Source organism: Girardinichthys multiradiatus, chromosome 9 (assembly GCF_021462225.1).
Source record: "Girardinichthys multiradiatus isolate DD_20200921_A chromosome 9, DD_fGirMul_XY1, whole genome shotgun sequence".
NCBI classification, from domain to species: Eukaryota; Metazoa; Chordata; class Actinopteri; order Cyprinodontiformes; family Goodeidae; genus Girardinichthys; species Girardinichthys multiradiatus.
The window spans coordinates 9,640,365-9,662,085 of record NC_061802.1 but is presented as its reverse complement, the minus strand read 5'-3'; the positions used below and the strand labels follow the sequence as shown (position 1 = coordinate 9,662,085).

The 21,721-nt window shown below is 38.1% G+C and overlaps 1 protein-coding gene across 3 annotated transcripts in view; it reads left to right on the top strand.

Annotated features, from left to right (window-relative positions):
• pde4ba (phosphodiesterase 4B, cAMP-specific a) overlaps window positions 1-21,721 on the top strand; it is a 253,062-nt gene that overhangs the window by 211,696 nt on the left and 19,645 nt on the right. For all 3 annotated transcript variants that reach the window (XM_047375965.1, XM_047375966.1, XM_047375967.1), the window contains one exon: window positions 17,652-17,764. In XM_047375965.1, the coding sequence (XP_047231921.1) occupies window positions 17,652-17,764 (113 nt within the window). The remainder of the gene's footprint in view (window positions 1-17,651; window positions 17,765-21,721) is intronic.

Here is a 21,721-nt window from a genome sequence, read left to right as displayed (position 1 = left end):
AATAATGCAAAATTGGAGAGTAGTGTGAGAATATAGCGAAGAGGGTGAAAGTGGTCATTATGTCCTCCAGCAGCCTAAGCCAATAGCAGCATAACTACAGAGGTAGTTTCAGTTTATTCCTTTATATAGCGCTTATTTACAACCATGTCGTCTCAAGGCACCCCACAAAGAGTCTGGAACGGCGCAGGGCCGCCGGGGAGGCCATATCAACCCACCGAGTGCCAGAGCCCGGCCACCCCAGAACAGGCCACCTGTAGTGGCACTAAGTAAAATAATAAACTTATAAAGTTTGTCCATCTAGAGCCCACTGATGGCCATTGTTGCACTAAAAACCACAAGGATCGGGATACCTCTCTCTGTCAGATTGACCATAACCAATGGAAAAGAGAGGGGGTCATACAGGTAGTAGAAATGGAGGGTTTGTTTGCACCTCAACCAAAACTGAGCCGGTTTAGGCTAAACCTGACTCCCCCTTACTCCATCCAACAGGGAGGGAGAAAGGCGGAGATAAAAAATAAGGAAGATCGCCTAAGCCACTCTAACTATAAGCTTTATCAAAAAGGAAAGTTTTAAGCCTAGCCTTAAAAGTAGACAGGGTGTCTGCCTCACGGACTAAAACTGGGAGCTGGTTCCACAGGAGAGGAGCCTGATAACTAAAGGATCTGCCTTCCATTCTACTTCTAGAGACTCTAGGAACCACCAGTAAACCTGCAGTCTGAGAACGAAGTGCCCTGTTAGGAACATATGGAACAATCAGATCTCTGATGTATGATGGAGCTAGATCATTAAGGGCTTTATATGTGAGGAGGAGAATTTTAAAATCTATTCTCAATTTAACAGGGAGCCAATGAAGGGAAGCTAAAATGGGGGAAATATGATCTCTCTTTTTAATTTTCATCAGAACTCTTGCTGCAGCATTTTGAATCAGCCGAAGGCTTTTAACTGCATTTTGTGGACATCCTGATAGTAAAGAATTACAATAGTCCAGCCTTGAAGTAACAAATGCATGGACTAGTTTTTCAGCGTCACTCCTGGATAGGATATTTCTAATTTTGGCAATATATAAATTAATATATTCATCCCCTCTGTCGGTATTTTATAGAACTAACTTTCATTACAAAAAAAAACCCATTGTGTCATTGGGGGTATGTCTCTTTCAGCTTTGCTCATCTACAACTGAAAGGTTTGCAGAGTTTAGCATTGATCAGATTATGTGGAAAGTGTCAATGTTTAAGTTTTACCACAGATTCCCTAGTAGGTTAAAGTTTGGACTTGGACTGGATCATTTGAACACGTAAATTCTCTGGTCATATTGTGTTTTGCATGTAAGCCAAAAAATTATTTTGTTTTCCAGAACAGAACTCATTCTCCCACGTTTGCTGTGTCCTGTGCATTGCTTTGAAAAACCTGAAAACATGACCTTTTATGGGGGTTTTTTCCACAATGGCTTTTCTTCTTCACAATCTACATTAAAGGTCACATTTGTGAAGTGCACCACAAAACAGTTTACTGTCAAGATTATCCCAGATAGATGTGGATCTCTAAATCTCCAGAATTACCATGGCCATCTTAGCTGCTTCTCATCATAATGCTGCCAGTCCCCCATGAATACTGTTCAATCCATCATCATTTTCTCATGAAGGACTGAACAGACCTCTGTGTGATGTTCAAAGCATGGCAAATTGTTTTACAACCTAACCCCGGTTTAATTGGTATGATTTTATATGGGGATATGAGAGTAAAGGGGACAGAAAAGCAAATGCATGCCACAATTTTCGTATTTAATTTTTTGTTAAACACATTTTTAAAACTGTTTTCTTTTTCTTCCTCATTACAATTGTGTACTACATTGCATTGGTCATCACATAAAATCAGTAAAAACTCAAAATGGAATACAGTAATGTTTGTGCTTTTAATGTAAAAAATGTGAAAAAGAGCTATGAATACTTTTTGCAATTTAGAAGCCATATTAAAAGGTTCATTGACCCATATGAGAAATCTGTACTTGCTAACATCCTCTATAACTTACCGTACTGTGACGTTAAGATGTTATTTGCATGTTTTAGGTTCACTACTTCACAATAAATGGAACTTACTTCCTTCTTTTAGTAAGAGGGAAAAGTTCTTCATAGAAAAGGATTTAATTGTTTATAAAATAAGTTTCCTCTTCCTTTTTTTGCCAACCATGCTAATGGTAAACATGCAGCTTTTGCAGGTTAGATTTGTTCATTAACGTTGATTTTATTTTCAGAGCTTTGCATTGTAGCTTTACTTTATGGACTGGAAGCATTTAAACGTAATTTTTATAGTTATGTCAGTCCGTGTTATGACATCTGAAGGTCAATAAAAATGGTTATATTTGTTATGCTTTTATTTAGATCTGTCATGACTGTAAACAAGCCCCACTGAAATCCACTCCAGTTATTTTTTCTAAATCGTTTTTGCCTCCAACTCCATGCCGTGTTTCGGCTGCAGCCCACTACAGAAAGAGAGAGCAGGTTTAGAAAACTGGAAGCCTGGACTGTGCAAGTATTTGAATTATGCCATTGACGTCAGCACAGTCATAAAGTAGATGGCTGCCCTTCCCCTGAAGTATTCCCCTGCCAGCACGCTTGTTCAGCTCTGTGCAGATATATTCAAACGCGCTCTGCTTTAGAGACAGGCCCTTTTGTTTGGGTATTTGGGAAGCTTTTGCCGCCCCTCAAAACATGGCCTGCCAAAAAAACAACACCACCACTGTGTCCTTTTTTGTCTAAGTGCACAAAAAACAACAAAACAACCCTCTGATTTAAAAACGCAACTAAAGAGAGCCAAATCATGGTTTGTTTATTATTAATCAGCAGAATTGTAACCAATTTCTATATTTAGTTGCTTCTTTTATCCAAGTTAGCATCCAGACACTTTTAGCAATGGTCCTTCACTTGAATTTTAGAGAAAAGGTGTGTGTAATTGTTATTAATGCTATTTCATTTTGTCAGGAAACTTAAAAAAATATTTTCTACTGCCAATAGTATACAATGACATTTTTTCTGAGAGAGCCTATCAGGCATACTCTTCATAATGAGGTGCCTTGTTTGAGGTCATTTGAGGTTTCTTTCAGTTGCACTTCATACAGTAATAGAGACAGAGATCATGCTTTCTTCTGTTCCGCCACTGACAGGGTTTGAACAGAGTGAAGAAAGCTAAAAACGGTTGTGCAAAAGACAGCCATATTTTTCTTTACTCAACTTTAGCAACAGCTGAGTTGAATAAACAATTTACAGCAGGAGGTTGCTCATAGTTATTTTGATTTTTGTATAGTCTCCTATACTTAAGGAGAGTCAGCAAGGATCAGACCCACAAACAATTCAAATTGGATTATTTCAAAAGAATCTTCAGAAAATATTATATAATCAAATTAAATTGTACCAGAGATTTGACCTTGTTTCTATGATTATGTATCTCCTTAAATGAATTAAATACTTGATTACCAAAAGGAAAGAAAACTAGAAGGCAATGTTTAAGTACAAGGGTACCATGTAGTTGTTTGAGGATATGGAATGGAAGTAGAAGGAAATGAAAAGCATGCATTTATCGCATGTATTGTATTTATTGTGATACATGATATGTATTACAATATTTAATCCGTTCTTCATAATAATGTTCAACCCTCTAATATTGCAGTGAACACTGAATCAGACTGAACCTCTTTTCAACAGTAGGACTGAAAAAACAAAACAAATCTAAGCTGATTATTTGACAAAAGTACATTAGATTAGCAGATTTGTCTACAAAAACAAGCCATAACTCTTGATTTGAGACAAAAACAAATCCCACTGACCAATAACGAGAACACCAAGCTGCTACATAGTGACCATATTGCAAAATGACATTTTTATGTTTAAAATAGATATTGTACAATTTGACTAGGAACTTAAATAATGAGTGAAATAATCTGTATTTAAGGGAATATAAGGTGTACAGCATAATCGACAAAAACACTACAGCTACTACTTATCAGTTTTACATGGCTGAACAAATTAGTAATGAACAAATTCTTCACCTTTGACAAGGGCAGCAATGATAAGGTTTATCATTCAACACTTACAGGGGTTGGACAGTGAAACTGAAACACCTGGTTTTAGACCACAATAATTTATTAGTATGGTGTAGGGCCTCCTTTTGCGGCCAATACAGCATCAATTCGTCTTGGGAATGACATATACAAGTCCTGCACAGTGGTCAGAGGGATTTTAAGCCATTCTTCTTGCAGGATAGTGGCCAGGTTACTACGTGATACTGGTGGAGCAAAACGTTTCCTGACTCGCTCCTCCAAAACACCCCAAAGTGGCTCAATAATATTTAGATCTGGCGACTGTGCAGGCCATGGGAGATGTTCAACTTCACTTTCATGTTCATCAAACCACTCTTTCACCAGTCTTGCTGTGTGTATTGGTGCATTGTCATCCTGATACACGGCACTGCCTTCAGGATACAATGTTTGAACCATTGGATGCACAATACATGTTTCACATTGTCCACAGCCCAAGATTTGCGCTCCTTGCACCATTGAAACCAACGTTTGGCATTGGCATGAGTGACCAAAGATTTGGCTATAGCAGCCCGGCCGTGTATATTGACCCTGTGGAGCTCCCGACAGACAGTTCTGGTGGAAACAGGAGAGTTGAGGTGCATATTTAATTCTGCCGTGATTTGGGCAGCCGTGGTTTTATGTTTTTTGGATACAATCCGGGTTAGCACCCGAACATCCCTTTCAGACAGCTTCCTCTTGCGTCCACAGTTAATCCTGTTGGATGTGGTTCGTCCTTTTTGGTGGTATGCTGACATTACCCTGGATACCGTGGCTCTTGATACATCACAAAGACTTGCTGTCTTGGTCACAGATGCACCAGCAAGACGTGCACCAACAATTTGTCCTCTTTTGAACTCTGGTATGTCACCCATAATGTTGTGTGCATTTCAATATTTTGAGCAAAGCTGTGCTCTTACCCTGATAATTGAACCTTCACACTCTGCTCTTACTGGTGCAATGTGCAATCAATGAAGACTGGCTACCAGGCTGGTCCAATTTAGCCATGAAACATCCCACACTAAAATGACAGGTGTTTCGGTTTCATTGTCCAACCCCTGTATATCTCCTAATACTTTTTTTGTACAAAGGTTTGGACCATGGGCTCTGTGTGTATATACTATGTGTATATACTGTCTGCTATACTATGCCATACACTGCCATGTAGCTGCGTCCTGGGTTCTCCAACCACTTTCTCCTTTTATCAGATTATCTGCCAAACTTTAGCTTTCCTTTTACCCAAGCAGTTTTGTTGGTGACAACCTGAAATCTCATCGCTTGCTTATTACAGCTCCTTGATCCAGAGCTGTTTTCTTTTACCAACAAGTCCTCTCTGTCAGTTCAACATCTCTGACACTCTCTACCATATTCACCAAAACACTTAATTACCAAGATAAATAAGGTCCTGGACCAGGATGCAAAATGATGTCTTTACTGGTATGAAATGAAAGTACATTGGAGTGAAATGTCTGTGGGTGGCTATAATATGGAGGAATGAAACACAAAAGGACAAACTGAAGCACAAAGAGTTTAGCATTAGTTAATCAAATGCTCATGGTTATTATTCAGATGAGGTGACTTTGGTTTAGTGGGTAGAGTAGTCATCTTGCAATCTGAAAGTTGTGACGTTGTGAGAGCAGTGTTTGTCAAAGACCAAATTCTTAAATGTATCAGGTAAAATAATCTGTTTTCCATTTGCTTGGTTTTTTCTAAATAAAAAGATGTATTATTACAAACCAAAAGAGACAGAGATTTTTAGACCAGACCACACAACGTCATACAGTTGCAACAGTGGCGATTGCTCTAAGACTGCAAGAAAAGCTCAGCTTCCCCTAAAATGTCAACAAATAAGTGATCAAATATATACTATTGTGTATACATGTCATTGACTAAATATGCGCTACAACGTGCTCAACTTTTGTTCAGAATCAGCTTCTTATCACTGGTAATGACACGGTTTTCCTCTCACTCATTCCTGCAGCTTCACAGTGATTTAAACAGTGAGTTCAATAGCGAAGCAAACATCCTGGGCTTTGTCCCGCACATCGGACACTCAGCGTCTCCGGGGGTCTATGGTGTAGTGGGCTGGCCCGGATACTCAGCTACTGCATGATGATTGAATGATCTGTCCGAGGCTGAATCCCTTTTTGATTGACAGTGAAATGAGCGAATCAGCGATCTTGAAATTGAGTTTCCCCTCATTGAAAGACCAGCATCCGCCACTGAGTTGCAACAGATTGTTTTAGGGGCAGTGTTGCTCCAGTGTTACTCTGATTGAGAGGAAAAAAAAGCACGACGAAAAAAGTCAGTCTCATCTGGGTTTCTGTTGCTACTTTGGTGTTCGAATGTAGCTGTGTGCCTTGACCTCTTCACTACATGTAGCCCCAAGAGACACTTTTAAATTCTATCGCATTCCACTCAAATGCACTTCACTTACATCACATCGTATGGTACGCTGGGAACGATATTCATTCACACTGCAAGAGAACCGTTCCAAGGCCAACAGTTGTAACCACGCCAGGGTACGGTTCTCTGGTCCGTTTCAGGGGGCGGGATGGGTTCACACCGGTGTGAATTTCTCCAGAAACCGAACTCTGGCATGGTAAAAAGCATTCCAAAGGTTTGGTGTGAAAGCACTGTAAGTTCACTCAGTGCTTTGGCTCCAGCTGAGGGGTTCACCTCAAGTAACACTGACAAAGCTTGGTTTGTTAGCTTGTTTGTGTGTTTGTTTTTCTGTTCAAGTACTGAAAATTAAAGTGGAAAAATAAGTAAGGCTGAGACAAAGGTGAGAAATGATATGCGAGAGTTTGTAAAAATGAAGACAGTTTGGGGAGGGGAGGAGACAGTTCAAGGACAGCATTACACTCACCAAGTCCTCTGAGTAACGTTGCTGATAGGTCAGAGAGCTTGACTGACATCAAGCTCTCTGACCTAGCATCTGTGTTATCAGAGAGAGAAAGAGATGAAGAGCCAAAACTGTTTTTTTTTTTTTGTTTTTACATCAGAACACGATGACCATCCAGATAGCAGCGAGAACTGCATGTAACACCCTGAGATGCATGCCTTAGGCCTCAGTGTATCTTCAGACTGTGTGCTGTCTCTGAACAAGATTTACTCATCACACTGTGCTCCTCACATTTATATCACAAAGGTGTTATTCCCTATCTTTGTGTGCTGATGATGTGCACCAATGTCTATGTCATTAAGTCTGTAAAAATGCATTTTACCAGTGTTCACAGCCATGGGAAAATGTTTTAATGACCAGATAATTTTATAATAATAAAAAGGATAAAGGAATACTATCAAATCTGATTTGTCAAAACATTTAAAGATTCCACCATTGGCTGGAGCTGAACATTAATTCTGGATTAAACACTTATGGTCCACATCCAGCTACCCTAAAACCACTTAAAACCATGTACACTATTGTCTATTTTGCCTGTTAACTTTTTCAACTCTTTTTGTTCAGATTTCAGGGCTTTTTGAAGGTTTTAATCTTGAAAACTACTGTTGCTTCGGATAAAAATAAAGGTTACCTTTCAGAACCCACAGCAATACTTATAAAGCCTTGTACCTTCTTCACTTTCTATTTCAGTTCGCTTTTTATCTCAGCAGAGTACAAGAAAAGCAATCATAAATATACACAGACCAGCCGCTTCATTAGGTGCAACTTGCTCTTACCGGGTTGGACCACCTTTGGCTTCAGAACTGCCTTGATTTTTAATGGCATAGATTCAACAAAAAAAAACTTCCTCTGAGATTATGGCCCATATTGACATGAAAGCATCCCACAGTTGCTTCAGCTTCCTCATTCGGGATGAAAAACTCCCATTTCACCACATACCAAAGGCACTCTGTTGGGTGCGGATTTGTTGACTGTGGGGGCCATTTGTGTACAGTTCTTTAAACCACTTTAAGAGATAATTTGAGCAGTGTGACATGATATATTACCCTGCTGGAAGTAGCTATCAGAATATGGGGATACAGTCATAAAGGGATGGACTTGATGGTATTCCACATGTCTTAGTTTTAAGAAGTTGGTTTTTTAGCCACTGTTGCCTTTCTATCCTCCCAATAAGCAGTGTCTTAAATGCTCAGACTAGCCATGCTACATTTAAAGTTAGCTAAATCCCCTTTCTCTTCCATTGTGAAGCTCAGTCCAGGCTAAATAAATTGAGATACTGGATTTTTGATAAGCTAATTTGGTATCTCCATAAAAAGCAATTAAACAGGTGTAATAAAATGGCCTGTGAGTATATATACTTAGATGCATAAAAATGAATGAATGGATACTGTTTTTACATTCAATTTCCCATTGGATACAAAACAACAAGCTCTATAGAGAAACCTGTAACACATTTTGGCTTTTATTGTCAATATTTTTACATTTAGCAAATTGCACACAAATGAGTTTGCATGTCTTATAGTCCTTGGAAAGAAATGCAGACCAGGCTAAAATCAGCCTTTGCAGAAAGCTGGGAAATAAGTAGCAGCCAGTAAAAAGCTAATAGGTGCATCTTTACCTCTGAGAGAAATTAATTTGGTATCTGTTTTCATTTTTTTAAATATTACTTCAATACTTGTTTTAAATCTAGATTTGTATGAAAAAAAACACCACAATAAATGTTTCTTTTTTTTAACCTAAACTATCAAAAGAACAAGAATATAACAGTATCAGTATCTGGAATACATTTTCTGCATAAGAAAAATCAACAAACTTACTCAAATCAAAACGCTCTAAATCCCCTGGAATTTGACATTTTATTTGTTATTCTAATGGTTTGGAAAGGGATCTATTATCAGTGTCCACTTTGTTCTGATTCGTAGTTCTCAGTGTTTCTTTTGTTTTGAAATCTACCAAAGAATAGCACAAATAGAACAAGTTAGTTAGCAGTTCAGGGATAAACATTGTTGTTTGTGAGACTGCAGTGGGTTTTTTTAGCTGTGATCTGTGCTGTTTGTTAGATGTTTGGTTGTCAGCTGCATGCAAGCAGGGGAGCCACAAGTAAGACTCAAAATCACATAAGTGTGAAACAGGATGACTGATGTTTTACCAAGTCAAACTTGAACCGATTGCCCCCCTTTTGCAGGCACATCAGAGTCTTTGCTGCAAACAGCTCTGAACATTTCCTGCCATGAACTCATAACAAATACACTTCTTGTCACTGCAATTTAATTCAATCTGTTTTCTGTCTCTGTTTGTAGAGACTGAACAATTTAAAACAATGCTGGAAATTTGGAAATTTATTGTTGCTGGCAGACAAAAACTGTCACAAAGAGAAACTGGGCAACAAGAAACAGCAGAGTAAATAGGTTCAGTTTGGCTAAAGCTGACATCTTATAATTCAATAACTTTAGGCTGTAGCTTAGACAAGAGAGCTGTTATGAGCTTGAACCACTGTTACTCGGTGGCCCACCTTGATTGAGTCACTGGGTGGCCACAGTGGTTACCGGACGAACCCCTGCTCGAACCCCTGCTCTGTATGTCTCAAACGTTGTGTCCTTGGGCAAGACACTTCACCTTCCTTGCCTGCTGATGGTGGTCAGGGGGCTCGGTAGCACCTGTGTATGGCAGCCTCACTACTGTCAGTCTGCCCCAGGGCAGCTGTGGCTACCACAGTCAATGTGTGAATGTGTGTATGAATGGGTGAATGACTGATTGTAGTGGAAAGCACATTGGGGTCTCTGGAGACTTGATAAAAAGGGCCATTTACCATTTAAAGCTAATAACTGATTCACGTATGAAAGCATGTTCTTTTGCAAAACAATTTCTTATTGCATGATTTCATGCCTGCGATTTGTTGCATTGCTGCTTCTGCAGGGTCACCACATGAAAGAGCCACCAGCATGTTGCACCAGCACCTTATCCCAGAACAATACATTTAGTCATTACATGCTTTTATCTGAATCCCTTTACCCCATTACAACAGTATGTGGAGTCATTATTTCCCTCCCTTTTGTTTTTCATTCACAATCACAAAACAACATGGTCCTGATGCCATCTAATGACACATGATTCCATGTCCTTGTAAATCAGATAAATGAATGTTAACAAAGCAAAGGCTCATGATGTCATTTTGTTGCTTGTCAGAACCAGTTTTGCGTAAATGTTTTGTCTAATTGAATGACTGAGGTTTCCACAGTAAAACCACAGTGCTTATCACCTTCTCCCACACTTTACAAAATCTGCTCTTACAATTCTTCAAAAACTTTAAGATCTGAGCAGGTGAAGTCATGTTTTAAGCCACAGCGGCCTTCTGCTTCACCTTGCAGATTCTGGTCCTTGTTAGAAAGAGTTGTGCAACCACACCAGGGGATTCAGGTCAGCCCATTCTCTGTTTCTTGTAAATCTGAAAAATGGCTACCTCACATCTGTTTTTGGCTTTGCTGCCAGTCACCACAGGTCAAAAGATGGTTTTCTATTTTAGCGTGTGTGTGTGTGGTCCATTTATTGCAGGTTTACCGAAAATGTAGCATGTCACCATACAGAGCATGTTTAATAAATGCTCAGTCAGTTATTAAAAGCAGAAATTTGTAACAGGAATAGAAACGAGTCTTTCCCCTGTTGTTACCTTCTTGGTTTATAAATGTGTCTGCTTAATATGGCCTGCTCATAATTAATTATACGCAGGCCATCTCTCCTTACAAAGTATCGAACCAGTTTATAGGTTTTGGCTCCATGTACCCCAAACTCTGTTTTGACTATTACATCACAAGCAGGATGTAATTGTAGACGATGGAGGCAACAAACTGCCTCCTGAGGGCAGGGTGACTTGCATTTGTGTCACGTTCACAGTCATGTATGGGTCTGAAGTCTTCTCCTTGATTAATGTTTTGGATCCACATTTACATGTAGAAGTAAAAATGTCTCCCTTAGCATTATAGTAAAATTAAAACAAATCTCAGGAAATTAGCCGATTTTAAAATATAAAGTGTTAACAAACTAACAAGTAAGAGAAATATACTATTTAAAATCAGATTCGAGCCATCCATTTTCCGTAATTGCTTAACCTTGCAGGGTCAAGTCAATAAGATATAACTGCAGCAGCTGTGTGGGCGTTGTTCCACGCTCCTTTGCATACACATCAGGAAGTGACAAGAGAATGAAATCAAGCGGAAGTGACGTAGCACTAGCACATTTGCACATGCGCAAACAGAAACACATTAACTCGTCATTCATTTTATAAAAAAGTTGTTTAAGTAATTATCTTTAATTATAAAGACATACAGAACGACGTCATGTGAAATGGAAATAACGACTTTGCTGGCAGAATGGATGCGTTTCCATCCGTTCTGTAAAATCGCTTGTCTGAGGTCATCACTGCGCATGCTCAGTGTAGTTCAGCAAAATATGATTGAAATATTTTAATCTGTACTTTTGATACCTCTCTCTTTAGATTATACACTCGTTATATGACTACAATACAACAATAAAACCAAAAAAGAACATAATCATATACAAATATAAAACCAAAATATGCCCTGCTGGATGGTATGCATCTTTTTTATAACCTTTATTAATAAACTCCAGGGCCTGTATTCACAAAGATTAGTGCATTAAGCAGAGGAGGTGGCGGCAATAGAGAGAGCTGTTTGGGTAATCCACTGAAATAAATGAAGAAAAATCACGTTAGCAATCATACAATTATTATAAGATAAAATAAACTTTATCATCCCCATAGGGAAAGATTAATTTCAGCGGCCGAGCGGGTAGAAGGTGCATCTACAGTAACATTATGTCATTGAGGATAAATAATAGGAAAATTATTGAATAATCATGTATAACAGAAAAAAAATTTAAAACAATATAAAATGGAGGAATTTAAGTAGTATCACAGACTGTAAAATGATCTCATAGAGAAACATTTTTAGAAGAATTGGGACGAGCAGTGCATTTATGCATATAAATACACACAAGGTAAGTTCAATAATAAAGCCTACAAACCTACATAGACGGAAGATGTAAAAGAGTTGGAATTTGCTGTATTGTTCATGATTTCAGTATCCACAACCTTAATAGTTATCTAGAAATACGCCTGTGTGATGCCATCTTCTTTTCTGCGGCACGTATAGCAGAGAAACAGACGCATCTGCTCGGAAATGCGCCTGAAAGTGCGCGGTGTCCAATGTCCCGACTTGTGTGGGATTGTGCGTGCTGCATTTTTCATTTCTGTCCCGGTGTCCCACAAATTGAAACAATGTCCCGCATTTGACTGGGTCAAATTCTGAAAAGTATGAAAAGATTTTTTTCCACGGGCGCTTTTCTTAAATGTAAAGAAAGCAGAGCTGCAGTCACTGTCACAGAGCTGCGCCGAATGTCAATAAATACAAAGCAGCGCCCCACATCATGACCAACTTGCACACGATGCTCTTAAAATAATAATTAATGATAATAGCTAACTTTATTGATCTCACAATGGAGAAATTGTGCTCTGCATTTAACCCGTCCCTTAGGAAATGAACAAACCAATAAACGTTTGTGCAAACAACACGCCCAAACTGTCGAACCTCCCTCCACACTGTCGGATGTCCTACTTACACCCTGCAGTTATGCCCTTCTCGGTCTAGTTGGGGTTGGTGGCTAGGTCCAAGGGTAAATGAACAAGAGGCTGGATCCATCACAGGGCAAAACACAGGACAAACAACACACTCACACCTAACAAGAATTTAGAGTGGACACCAGTAAGGCTGTACAATATATTACAAACTCTCTTATAAGCTGCTTTATTAGGGATACATGTTCAAATAGCCTACTTGTTATTACAAATGCTGAATCATCCAATCTCATAATAGCAAATTAGTGTATTTAGCCATCTTGACTTGCTGAGCATCAGACTGGGAAAGAAAGGGGCTTTAAATGAAGCATGGTTGTTGGTGTCAGACAGGCTTGTCTGAGTATTTCAGAAACTGCTGATGTGCTTGCATTTTCAACAATCTCAGGTTTACAGAGAAGGGTCTGAAAATGAGATAATAGCCATTGAGAGGAAGTTGTGTGGGCGAAATGATGTCAGAAGAGAATGAGCTGACTGGTTTGGAGTTATACACAAGCTAGAGTAGTTCAAATAACCAAAGACCACACCATGTGCCACTCCTGTCAGCCAAGAAAAGGAAACTTAGGCCAAAATTTACAGGCTCCCCAGAATTAAACAATAACAGATTGCAAAAATGTTGCCCAGTCCAATGAGTCTCGATTTTAGCTGCAACATTCAAGTGATTGGGTCAGAATTTGGCATGAACAACATAAAATCTTGCATCTATCCTCCATTGTACCAATGGTGGTGTACTGGTGTGTTGGATTTTTTTCTTTATCTTAGTACCAGTTAGGCATTATTCAAAAGTGGTTTCTTAAATATGCCGATGAGTTCACTGCACGCCAAGGAAGAGTAGAAATGTTAAACTGACTTATCAGGATACTTTAAAGTATTTATTTGAATAATGACACAGAAAAAATTATTATTAAAGGTCTGTAAAGTTTAATTGCAGTCTTTTTGGCAATACATATGCCATGCATAGTTAGAGCCCCACAAATACCGTTCTCAAAATAAAACTTATCTAATGTCAAATGGGCAATAGTCCGATTTTGCTGTTAAAGAGCAAAGAAGAGAACATAAATATGTGAATAAAAGTATTTTCTCTTTTTAATTTGTTCTGATATCTCCACTAGTTTAATCATTTTGTTGTCTAATAGCATAAATAGTTGATGGCTTATTTAATCAGTCAAGTTGATGACAAGTTGAATGCTTCTGAGGTAATTTGCAATAGATATTTCAGCCTTCCTTTGTGGGCCTTTTGCGATTAAGGTGAAACCTGCCTTGAGTGAGGGTAAATACTCCCAAATTTAAAAGAGAAAGCCTCTAAGATGCACTTGAAACATCTAAAGCAATTGTAAAAACATGACATGTGAAACAACAGATACCGTTCATTTACTGTATTGGCAATCATGTTGGTGCTTATTTCATTTTCAGTATACAAAATATGTTTTTAGTACTTTTTTCTTTTAACTCATGGCCTTCCACTAAACATATAGCCTTCCACTAATCTGAATGTAAGCTACTGAACATGTATACATGGTGTTAATAGTGATCAGAGTTGGTATAAGTTAGAAGTAAATATGAACACAGAGGTGGTTTTTTGGGGGCATTTTGTATAATTTTATCCAGTCAGTGAAACAAAGGGAAACTGAAACAAAGCAGTGACCTCATATCCCTTTTTTCCTCCCTGCCTCTGGAGTCCGTTGGCTCAGCCTCTCTCAGCTGGAAAGTACACGTCTGTGTGTGTGAACACAGTAATGAGACCGTTCAGCAGATGTATAAGTCTGTGTGTGTGGACTGAACATGTGTTTGTGTGTGAGTTTCCTGTCTGCCCCAGTGGGACACTCACTGTAGGTCTGAGTGCTGATCAGAAAGGTCCTTGTGTCAGGCTGGAGGCAGTGGAAATCCCCTCTGTTATCAAAACTCTATTACTGGCATGCCTTCATATGTGTTCATTATTTGGACACGATTTCGTTTACTTCATCTGATTGGAAAAAAATAAATAAAACTTTAAAAGCTCCTTACTTGTTGACCACCATCAGGTATTGTTCTGAAAATCATTGAGATACTATAGACCTCCTTCTACATGGTTGAACGTTCGTTAATTATGAAAAACCTACAGTCCAATGTCTCGTAATGTTTGAGACACACACACAGTCAGTGTGACATCACCTCTGGTTTTGGATAAGAATAAAGTATAGCTCAGCAACAGAATGGAAAATTGAAAACTCTAACCCTTTTAATAATTCAGATAAACTTGTTTCAGAAGATCTTTAAAAAACAAACCACCTCAGAGATGTTGAAAATACTGGAAAGCAATATCTCAAATAGGTGTAAACCATTTGAACATCAGATGCTGATGGTGTTAAAGTAAACACATGCACATATACACAGACTGCCTCTCCTTTTCTCAGTCTGCTGATCCGAGCGAGCGAGAGCAGCAGGCAGAGCGCCAGGTGCCTCTCGTGTTTGGGAGAGCAAACAGGCTCGTGTCTTTGATGGCAAGGAGATCAGAGCAGGGGACAGATTCTATGCGGATTTGCTAAGGTCATCACAGTCCAACTCGGTCGCTGTGTTGTGCTCTGCAGCTATGGAGACCCAGAGTATAAACAACACTGGGCCGTCGATGTGAGTGTGTGTGTTCCTTCAACCCAACCAGCAGACTCATTGCAAAGTCTCTTTGCTTCCCAACACCCTCTCTTCAATTTGATTTATAGTTTTCAGAAAAGCAATTTAACTAAGGGAAATCAAAGAAGTATTTAACGTTATCTAACGAGTAACACAGCCGTGTCCCTCCCCCATATGCTGCAAACTACTAGTCCGCTGGCGGAAATAATGAACATCTCCATTTAAAACAAATATAGAGCCTAAAAGACAGAGTGTCAGTAGATGATAAAGATAGCACTATTAACTTAAAAAAAATCAATGTTTTAGCAGTGGTAAAAATAGTTTTATTTTTTGTTTAAACTTAAAGTAATTAGATTGTGCTATTCATTTTTGTTTTAAATTTCTGTGTTTATTATATACTGTGGTAATTCTTCTCAAGGTTATCATATCACAAAAACTCATGTAGGCCCATGCCAATATAACATAGTGAAAATAAATGAGTTTAATAATTTATTAAAAGATGACAACTGTTTTAGTAACTAAGTCTCTTTGTAGTCTTTATTATAAAAATCCCAAACAATGCAAATACTTTCAATTTCTTTTTGTTTTAAACCAAAAATGTTTTAGCTAAATGTGGTTAAACTGAAAGTGTTTAATGCCTTCTGATTTAATCTAGGTTTGTGTCTTGGCTGGGGTTGGATCTTTTCCCTCATGTTTACATGCTACCAAACAACTTTGTTTCTACATTTTCACATTAGCTTTTTAAAAGATCCTGTTTCTTTGTTATGTGCAACCCCTCATTTCATCAAAAATGTTTCTGAAATCCACATTAAAAACATCATAACTTGTCCACAATAAATGAAGGTAAATAGGAAACACTTTTACACTGACATCAAAAGTGCTACGAAACATTTTTTTACCCCTACCCGACAGATTTCCTCTCATTTTGCTTTTTTGTCATCCATTAATGTTTCAGATCTTTAAACAGATTTTATCAGACAAAGATAACCTGAGTAAATGCACAATGCCATCACAAATATATTTAATTAATTATGGGTGAAAAAGCTTTTCAAACCTGTTTTGTGAAATGTGAAAACAGGATTAAGAAATCACTAAAATAAAATCTACCTGACGACATGAAGTAGGCAAATATTTCTCAAAATGCAACATATAATACCCTGAAGCTAAAGAAATTCAAAAAAGATGAGGAAAAAAAGGTCATGTTAAGGTCAGTGTTCCTAATTCAACATTAGGAAAGAGAATGTGGAAAATTTAAAGAGTTCCAAGGCAAAAGCCACTGGTGAGTAAAAGGAATATAAAGGCCAATCTCACATTTGTCAAAACATCTTGATGAAAAAGTAACCTAATACTGACAGTCAAACATTGTGGTGACAGTGTGATCGTCTGGAGCTGCTTTGTTGCTTCTGGACCTGGGCAACTTTCTTTAAGTGATGGAACCATGAATTTTGCTCTATTGCAGAAAATTTTGAAGGAGAATGTCCAGCCATCAGTTTATGACCTTAAGTACAAGCATACTTAAGTTATGCATCAGGACAAAGCTCCAAAAGCAAAAGTTCAAAAGTCCTTGAACAGACGATTCATGCTCAAAAACCTTCCATTGTAGCTGAATTAAAACAATTCCGCGAAGAAGAGTGGGCCAACATTCCTACACAGGGATGTAAAATTCCAGTTATCCCAAACACTTGGCGGCACTTGTTTCCAAAGCACAACAAATTAGGTTTACAGACATACTTGGAATTACTTTTTCACATAGGGCCAGGCTGGTTTGGATAGATTTTTTTCCTTAATGAACTGAGAACAGCTTTTTATATTTATTTTGCTTATTTTGTGGCCTGATGTTAAAACCAGTTTAATCTGAAACATTAAAGTTTGACAAAAAAGCTTTTGTTTGGGGGTTAATACTTTTTAACAGCACAAAAGAAAATATAGAACTTAATGAAAAACCACTTGCAAAAAGGTTTTACTGCATGTGTGTTGGCTTTTTCTGAGTTGGAATAGAGTGTGTCTTTGTATGGCAGTGAAAAGACGTGGGGAGTATCTTGTTTCCTGGGTTGGTTGGGGGGCTGACATTATGTAAATCAGCTGAGGATATCCGATTTAGGTAAGGAGTGGTGCAATGTGTGACATGCATATGCATCCAGAACTTTGGGTGTCTGACAGACAGAGCGAGCCGGGGTCATAGCTTTCCTCTACTTCGACAGCTGCACGTTCCACCAGTTTGCCACAGCTGCACCTCCTCATGATGAAGGAGCACTGTAGCCGTGTGGCACAGCTAAAGTCTCACCCTCTTCAGCAGCAGCCGCAGCAGAGCCTTGCAACAGGATCTGTGGGTGCATTTTGCCTGGGAGTGGCTGGGCAACACTCAGGCTCCATGTACGCCGTCTGTTCTGACAGTGTGTCTCTGTGTGCCGGCTGTTTGACAGATGAGGCGTACCAGAAGCTGGCCATGGAGACGATGGAGGAGTTGGACTGGTGTCTGGACCAGCTGCAGACCATACAGACCTACCGGTCTGTCAGCGATATGGCCTCCAATAAGGTAGGACAGACCACATTTTTCACTCTGTATTCTGTTTTTTTAAATTCTCCTAAAAACGTTGTGTTTTCTGAAGAGTGCGAGGCTGAACTCTTCATCATGTTTAAAGAGAAAAAACCACTTGTTGCTTTTGCTCTTGAAGGAAAGGTTAGCTTTTAGTCAGGAAGAAACATAATGAATCAAATCCAACGTTTTTGTAGCTGAATGCATGACCCAAGCAAGGTCAGATGTTTTCTACCAGATCTAAACTTGCACAGCATGCTGAAGAGGAGGGCACTGGCTGCACATCGGGGGCTGCAGCACGTATGGACTGGTTTTTAAAGCTGCCTGCAGCAATACTTGTTTCTTATCAGCAAATCATGTCCTAAACCAATACAAAGCTTAATCAAGATATTTAATTTGTCCACATTTCTACAAAGGTGGTTACACAAGGGTTGTTATCACCTTGGCCTGCTGTAGCTCTCAGTCCTTGTTTCCTGTCAGACTTGTTTTGACTGGCTGCTGGTTCCTCTGCATTATTGATTCAATGTGAGGTGTGCACTAAGCATCAGTTCCTGCTTCTTTATTTAAGGAACCTCATAACCTTTTTACTCAGATTTATGATTCAACCTGATATTTGATATTAATGTTTAGAAGTTAATGTCTCAAGTTAATTTGTTTGTGAATTGAGCCATCTACATACTGTAGATTTCTATTGTAGGAAGTGTTTTGCTGTTTTTATTCAGGAACATTTTAACCTAACTAAATTTTAAAGACAAATTTATCCACATAACAAAGACATTTCCACAGTTTTGTGGAGTAATCATCTCAAGTATATTACCAGAAGAATTCAGTTTTCTCATTGTGGCCGTGAATCAGACAAGTGTTGTCAAAATGAGACCTAGACGTTTTTCAAGATAACCAAGAGTTCAAATTATGTATTGAGAGTATTTTATTTTTATGTATTGCAGTGATAAGTATTTTGTCATTTTCTGTTTTGGTGGTCTACACATCTTCACCAATTCAAATTTACATTGTACCAAAGTATTTTTCTGCAGTCCACTAGCTGTGTTGTTAGTTGTGTCATTAATGGTGGATGGGAAGCACTGGTGATTTCTTGATTCCCCATTTGAAAATAAGGTAGTTGTAAGAGGATGTTTAAATATTTTTTAAGCTGAATTTCTCTAACCAACTCCTGACCTATTTTTCTGTATAACACTTTGTGATAAAAATCCTTTCAACCATTCTCAGGGAAAACTAAAAACTTTTATTTTCACCATGATTTGTAGATAACAAATTCTGTTCAGCGGTTTAAATTAGCAATGCTCCGATAAAGGCACCGTAAAAATATTTTTATTGAGTAGCTGCTTTTTGGCGATTTAAAAAAAATCATCCATTATATTCCTGTTTGTGGCAGGCAGAACTGTATTTCAGATTTATTTTGTTGATCTAATGAATCTTGGATTTCCTGAACTACACCAGATATTTTTCAGCAACCTTTCTCTGTTTGGGAAAAATAGTCCACACTGTTAAGGTGTTTCAATGAAAAACACTGCAACATGTATGCTGCAGCAGTATGTGGAGAGAACGACATTAACTACATTGATATTATGGCAAAACAGTATCAGAAAAATCACATCATTTGCTGTATCATTGTTAAATATTGTGATATCAGTTGTAATAAATCCACATTTTCCTCACTAGTCTTTGATCATTGCAATGCTTTCAACACTCTCTGAGCTTTAGCATCGCTATAAAATGTCAGGTCATGACAAATGTCATCTACTACTGTGAGACTCCACTGTAAGATTGAATATAGGATGAGTATACTGTTACCTTGCAAAGTATAAATTCACAATTGATATTGCGATATCAATATATATTCCTATATATTGTGCACCTCTAGTTCAAATTGAAAGATGAAGATTTTATTTTGTGCATAGCTAAAAAAGTGCTAGGCTAAAGATTTTTCCTGAACAATTGTAGTTTGTTTTGTTTGACATAAGTTAGTTTTTCCTCTCAGTCAATAAATTCTTGAGCCTGCACTTGAGGTTTATTGGCAATAGAACCTAGACAAACTAAGGCAAATATAACATAATCCGTAAAAAATGCTCAGATGTGTGATTTCTTGCACAGAAAGCTAGAGTTGGCATTTGCAAAGTGGATGTTTATGTCATTGTTTTCAGAAAATATCCAGACATCCACTTCCGATTTTGTTTTGTTTCTTTTACTGAAAGCTCAATTTGTATGTCTATAGGAGGTGAAAAAGCTGAAAAATTCCAATTTGCAAATTATCCAAGTTAGTGTTGACAGGCCCTATGTGTTTTCCCCCTATACATTTACAGTCAAACAGAGACTGCATTGCTTGGTGCCCCTCCCTGTATGTCTGTGCTTTGTTACCTGCTCTGCACTGTGCTCAGACACCTGTCTATGTGGACTGGAGCTGCTCAGAGTGCAGCAGAATCACTAGTGAATCCATTTTATGACGTTCAAAGCAAAGCGCTTTCCACACAAAATTAACTGGAACGGCATTAAGATCTGTTACGAGCCAAATTATCGATGAGTCATAGGAAAACAGAGAGGAATGTTCCCAAGCACTTTACAAACAGCTTGTTGTGACATCTTTGTCAAAAGAAGCAAGACGTGAGTTTATTGAAGACATGTTGTGACGTGTCTCTAGTCCGATATTTCTTCAGAAACAAACAATAAAGCAATGGGTGTTTTGGGTGAGGCGGCTATCAGAACTTTATAGCTTTCTACACTACTGATCAAAAGTTTAAGAAACACTTTCTCATTTAATGGTTTTGTTTATGTTTATGACTATTTACGTTGCATGTAGATTCTCACTAAAGGCATCACAACAGTGAATGAACACATATGGAATTATGTAGTAAACAAAATATTGTAAAAGAACTTTAAATATGTTTTACATTTTAGATTCCTTAAAGTAGCCGCCCTTTGCTGTGATGACTGAAATATTAACCTTTGGCTGTCTCTCAGTGAACCTCTGAGAAGTTCTTTCAAGACTCTATGGAAATTTAAGGTGACCACCTCATGAAGCTCATGGAGAGAATGCTAAGAGGGCAAAGCAATAATCAGAGCAAAGAGTCGCTATTTGTTATTTTACACTTTTTGTTTACTATATAATTCCATGTGTTTTCATTCATAAGTTTGTTGCCTTTGGTGAGAATCTACAGTTTAAATAGTCATGAAAATAAAGATTCCCATTAAGTGAGAAAGTGTATCTAAAACCTTTGACCAGTAGTCTATAAGTTGCTGTGAGAAAAAAAAAAAAACAGACATTAAAGATTGCTTTATCCTGAATGTGGCTGATAAGGGAATTTAGTAGGAAACTATAAAGAAGCTAAAGTGTATTATTTTACTTCACTTTAAAGCTCCTGGGTTTTCAGATGTAAGAATTAATGCATTATTGCGTTTGAGACTCATGTATCCATATCATCTCATGACCTTTCTCATCTGATTTGGATCAGTATTGAAGAGAAAAAGTTCTGATTGGGAAATCCCAGGTTTACTCTTTGTGTTATAAATGTTTAGCTACTGCTGCTGTTTACTGGCAGTTTAAACAATTTTGTTTTTATTCTGCTGGTGATCAAATTAATGTTATTTTGGCCTCCTGTGCTGTAGTGTGCCACTGGGGAATTTCTATAAAAAACAAGCAGAAATGTTTTAGTGGGAACTTTCTGATTTATGGGGAGTTTTTAAAGTATTTTAGATGGATGGATGAGATATGAAATGAACCAAGACCTATAATTCATTGTTCTTTTCTGAGGTATTTACCGTTGTCATCACCAGGATGACAAAATCTACCAGAAACCGGCATTTTCCCTAATTTGGTTTGTGAACTTTACCCTGTTAATTTGTTCTCTTGCTTTGCTCAAGGTCAAAGAGCAGATATCTGATAGTTAAGGTGAGAACAAAACGTGAAAACTCTTTGTCTCCCGAGCTGAGAGGAAAAGCTTG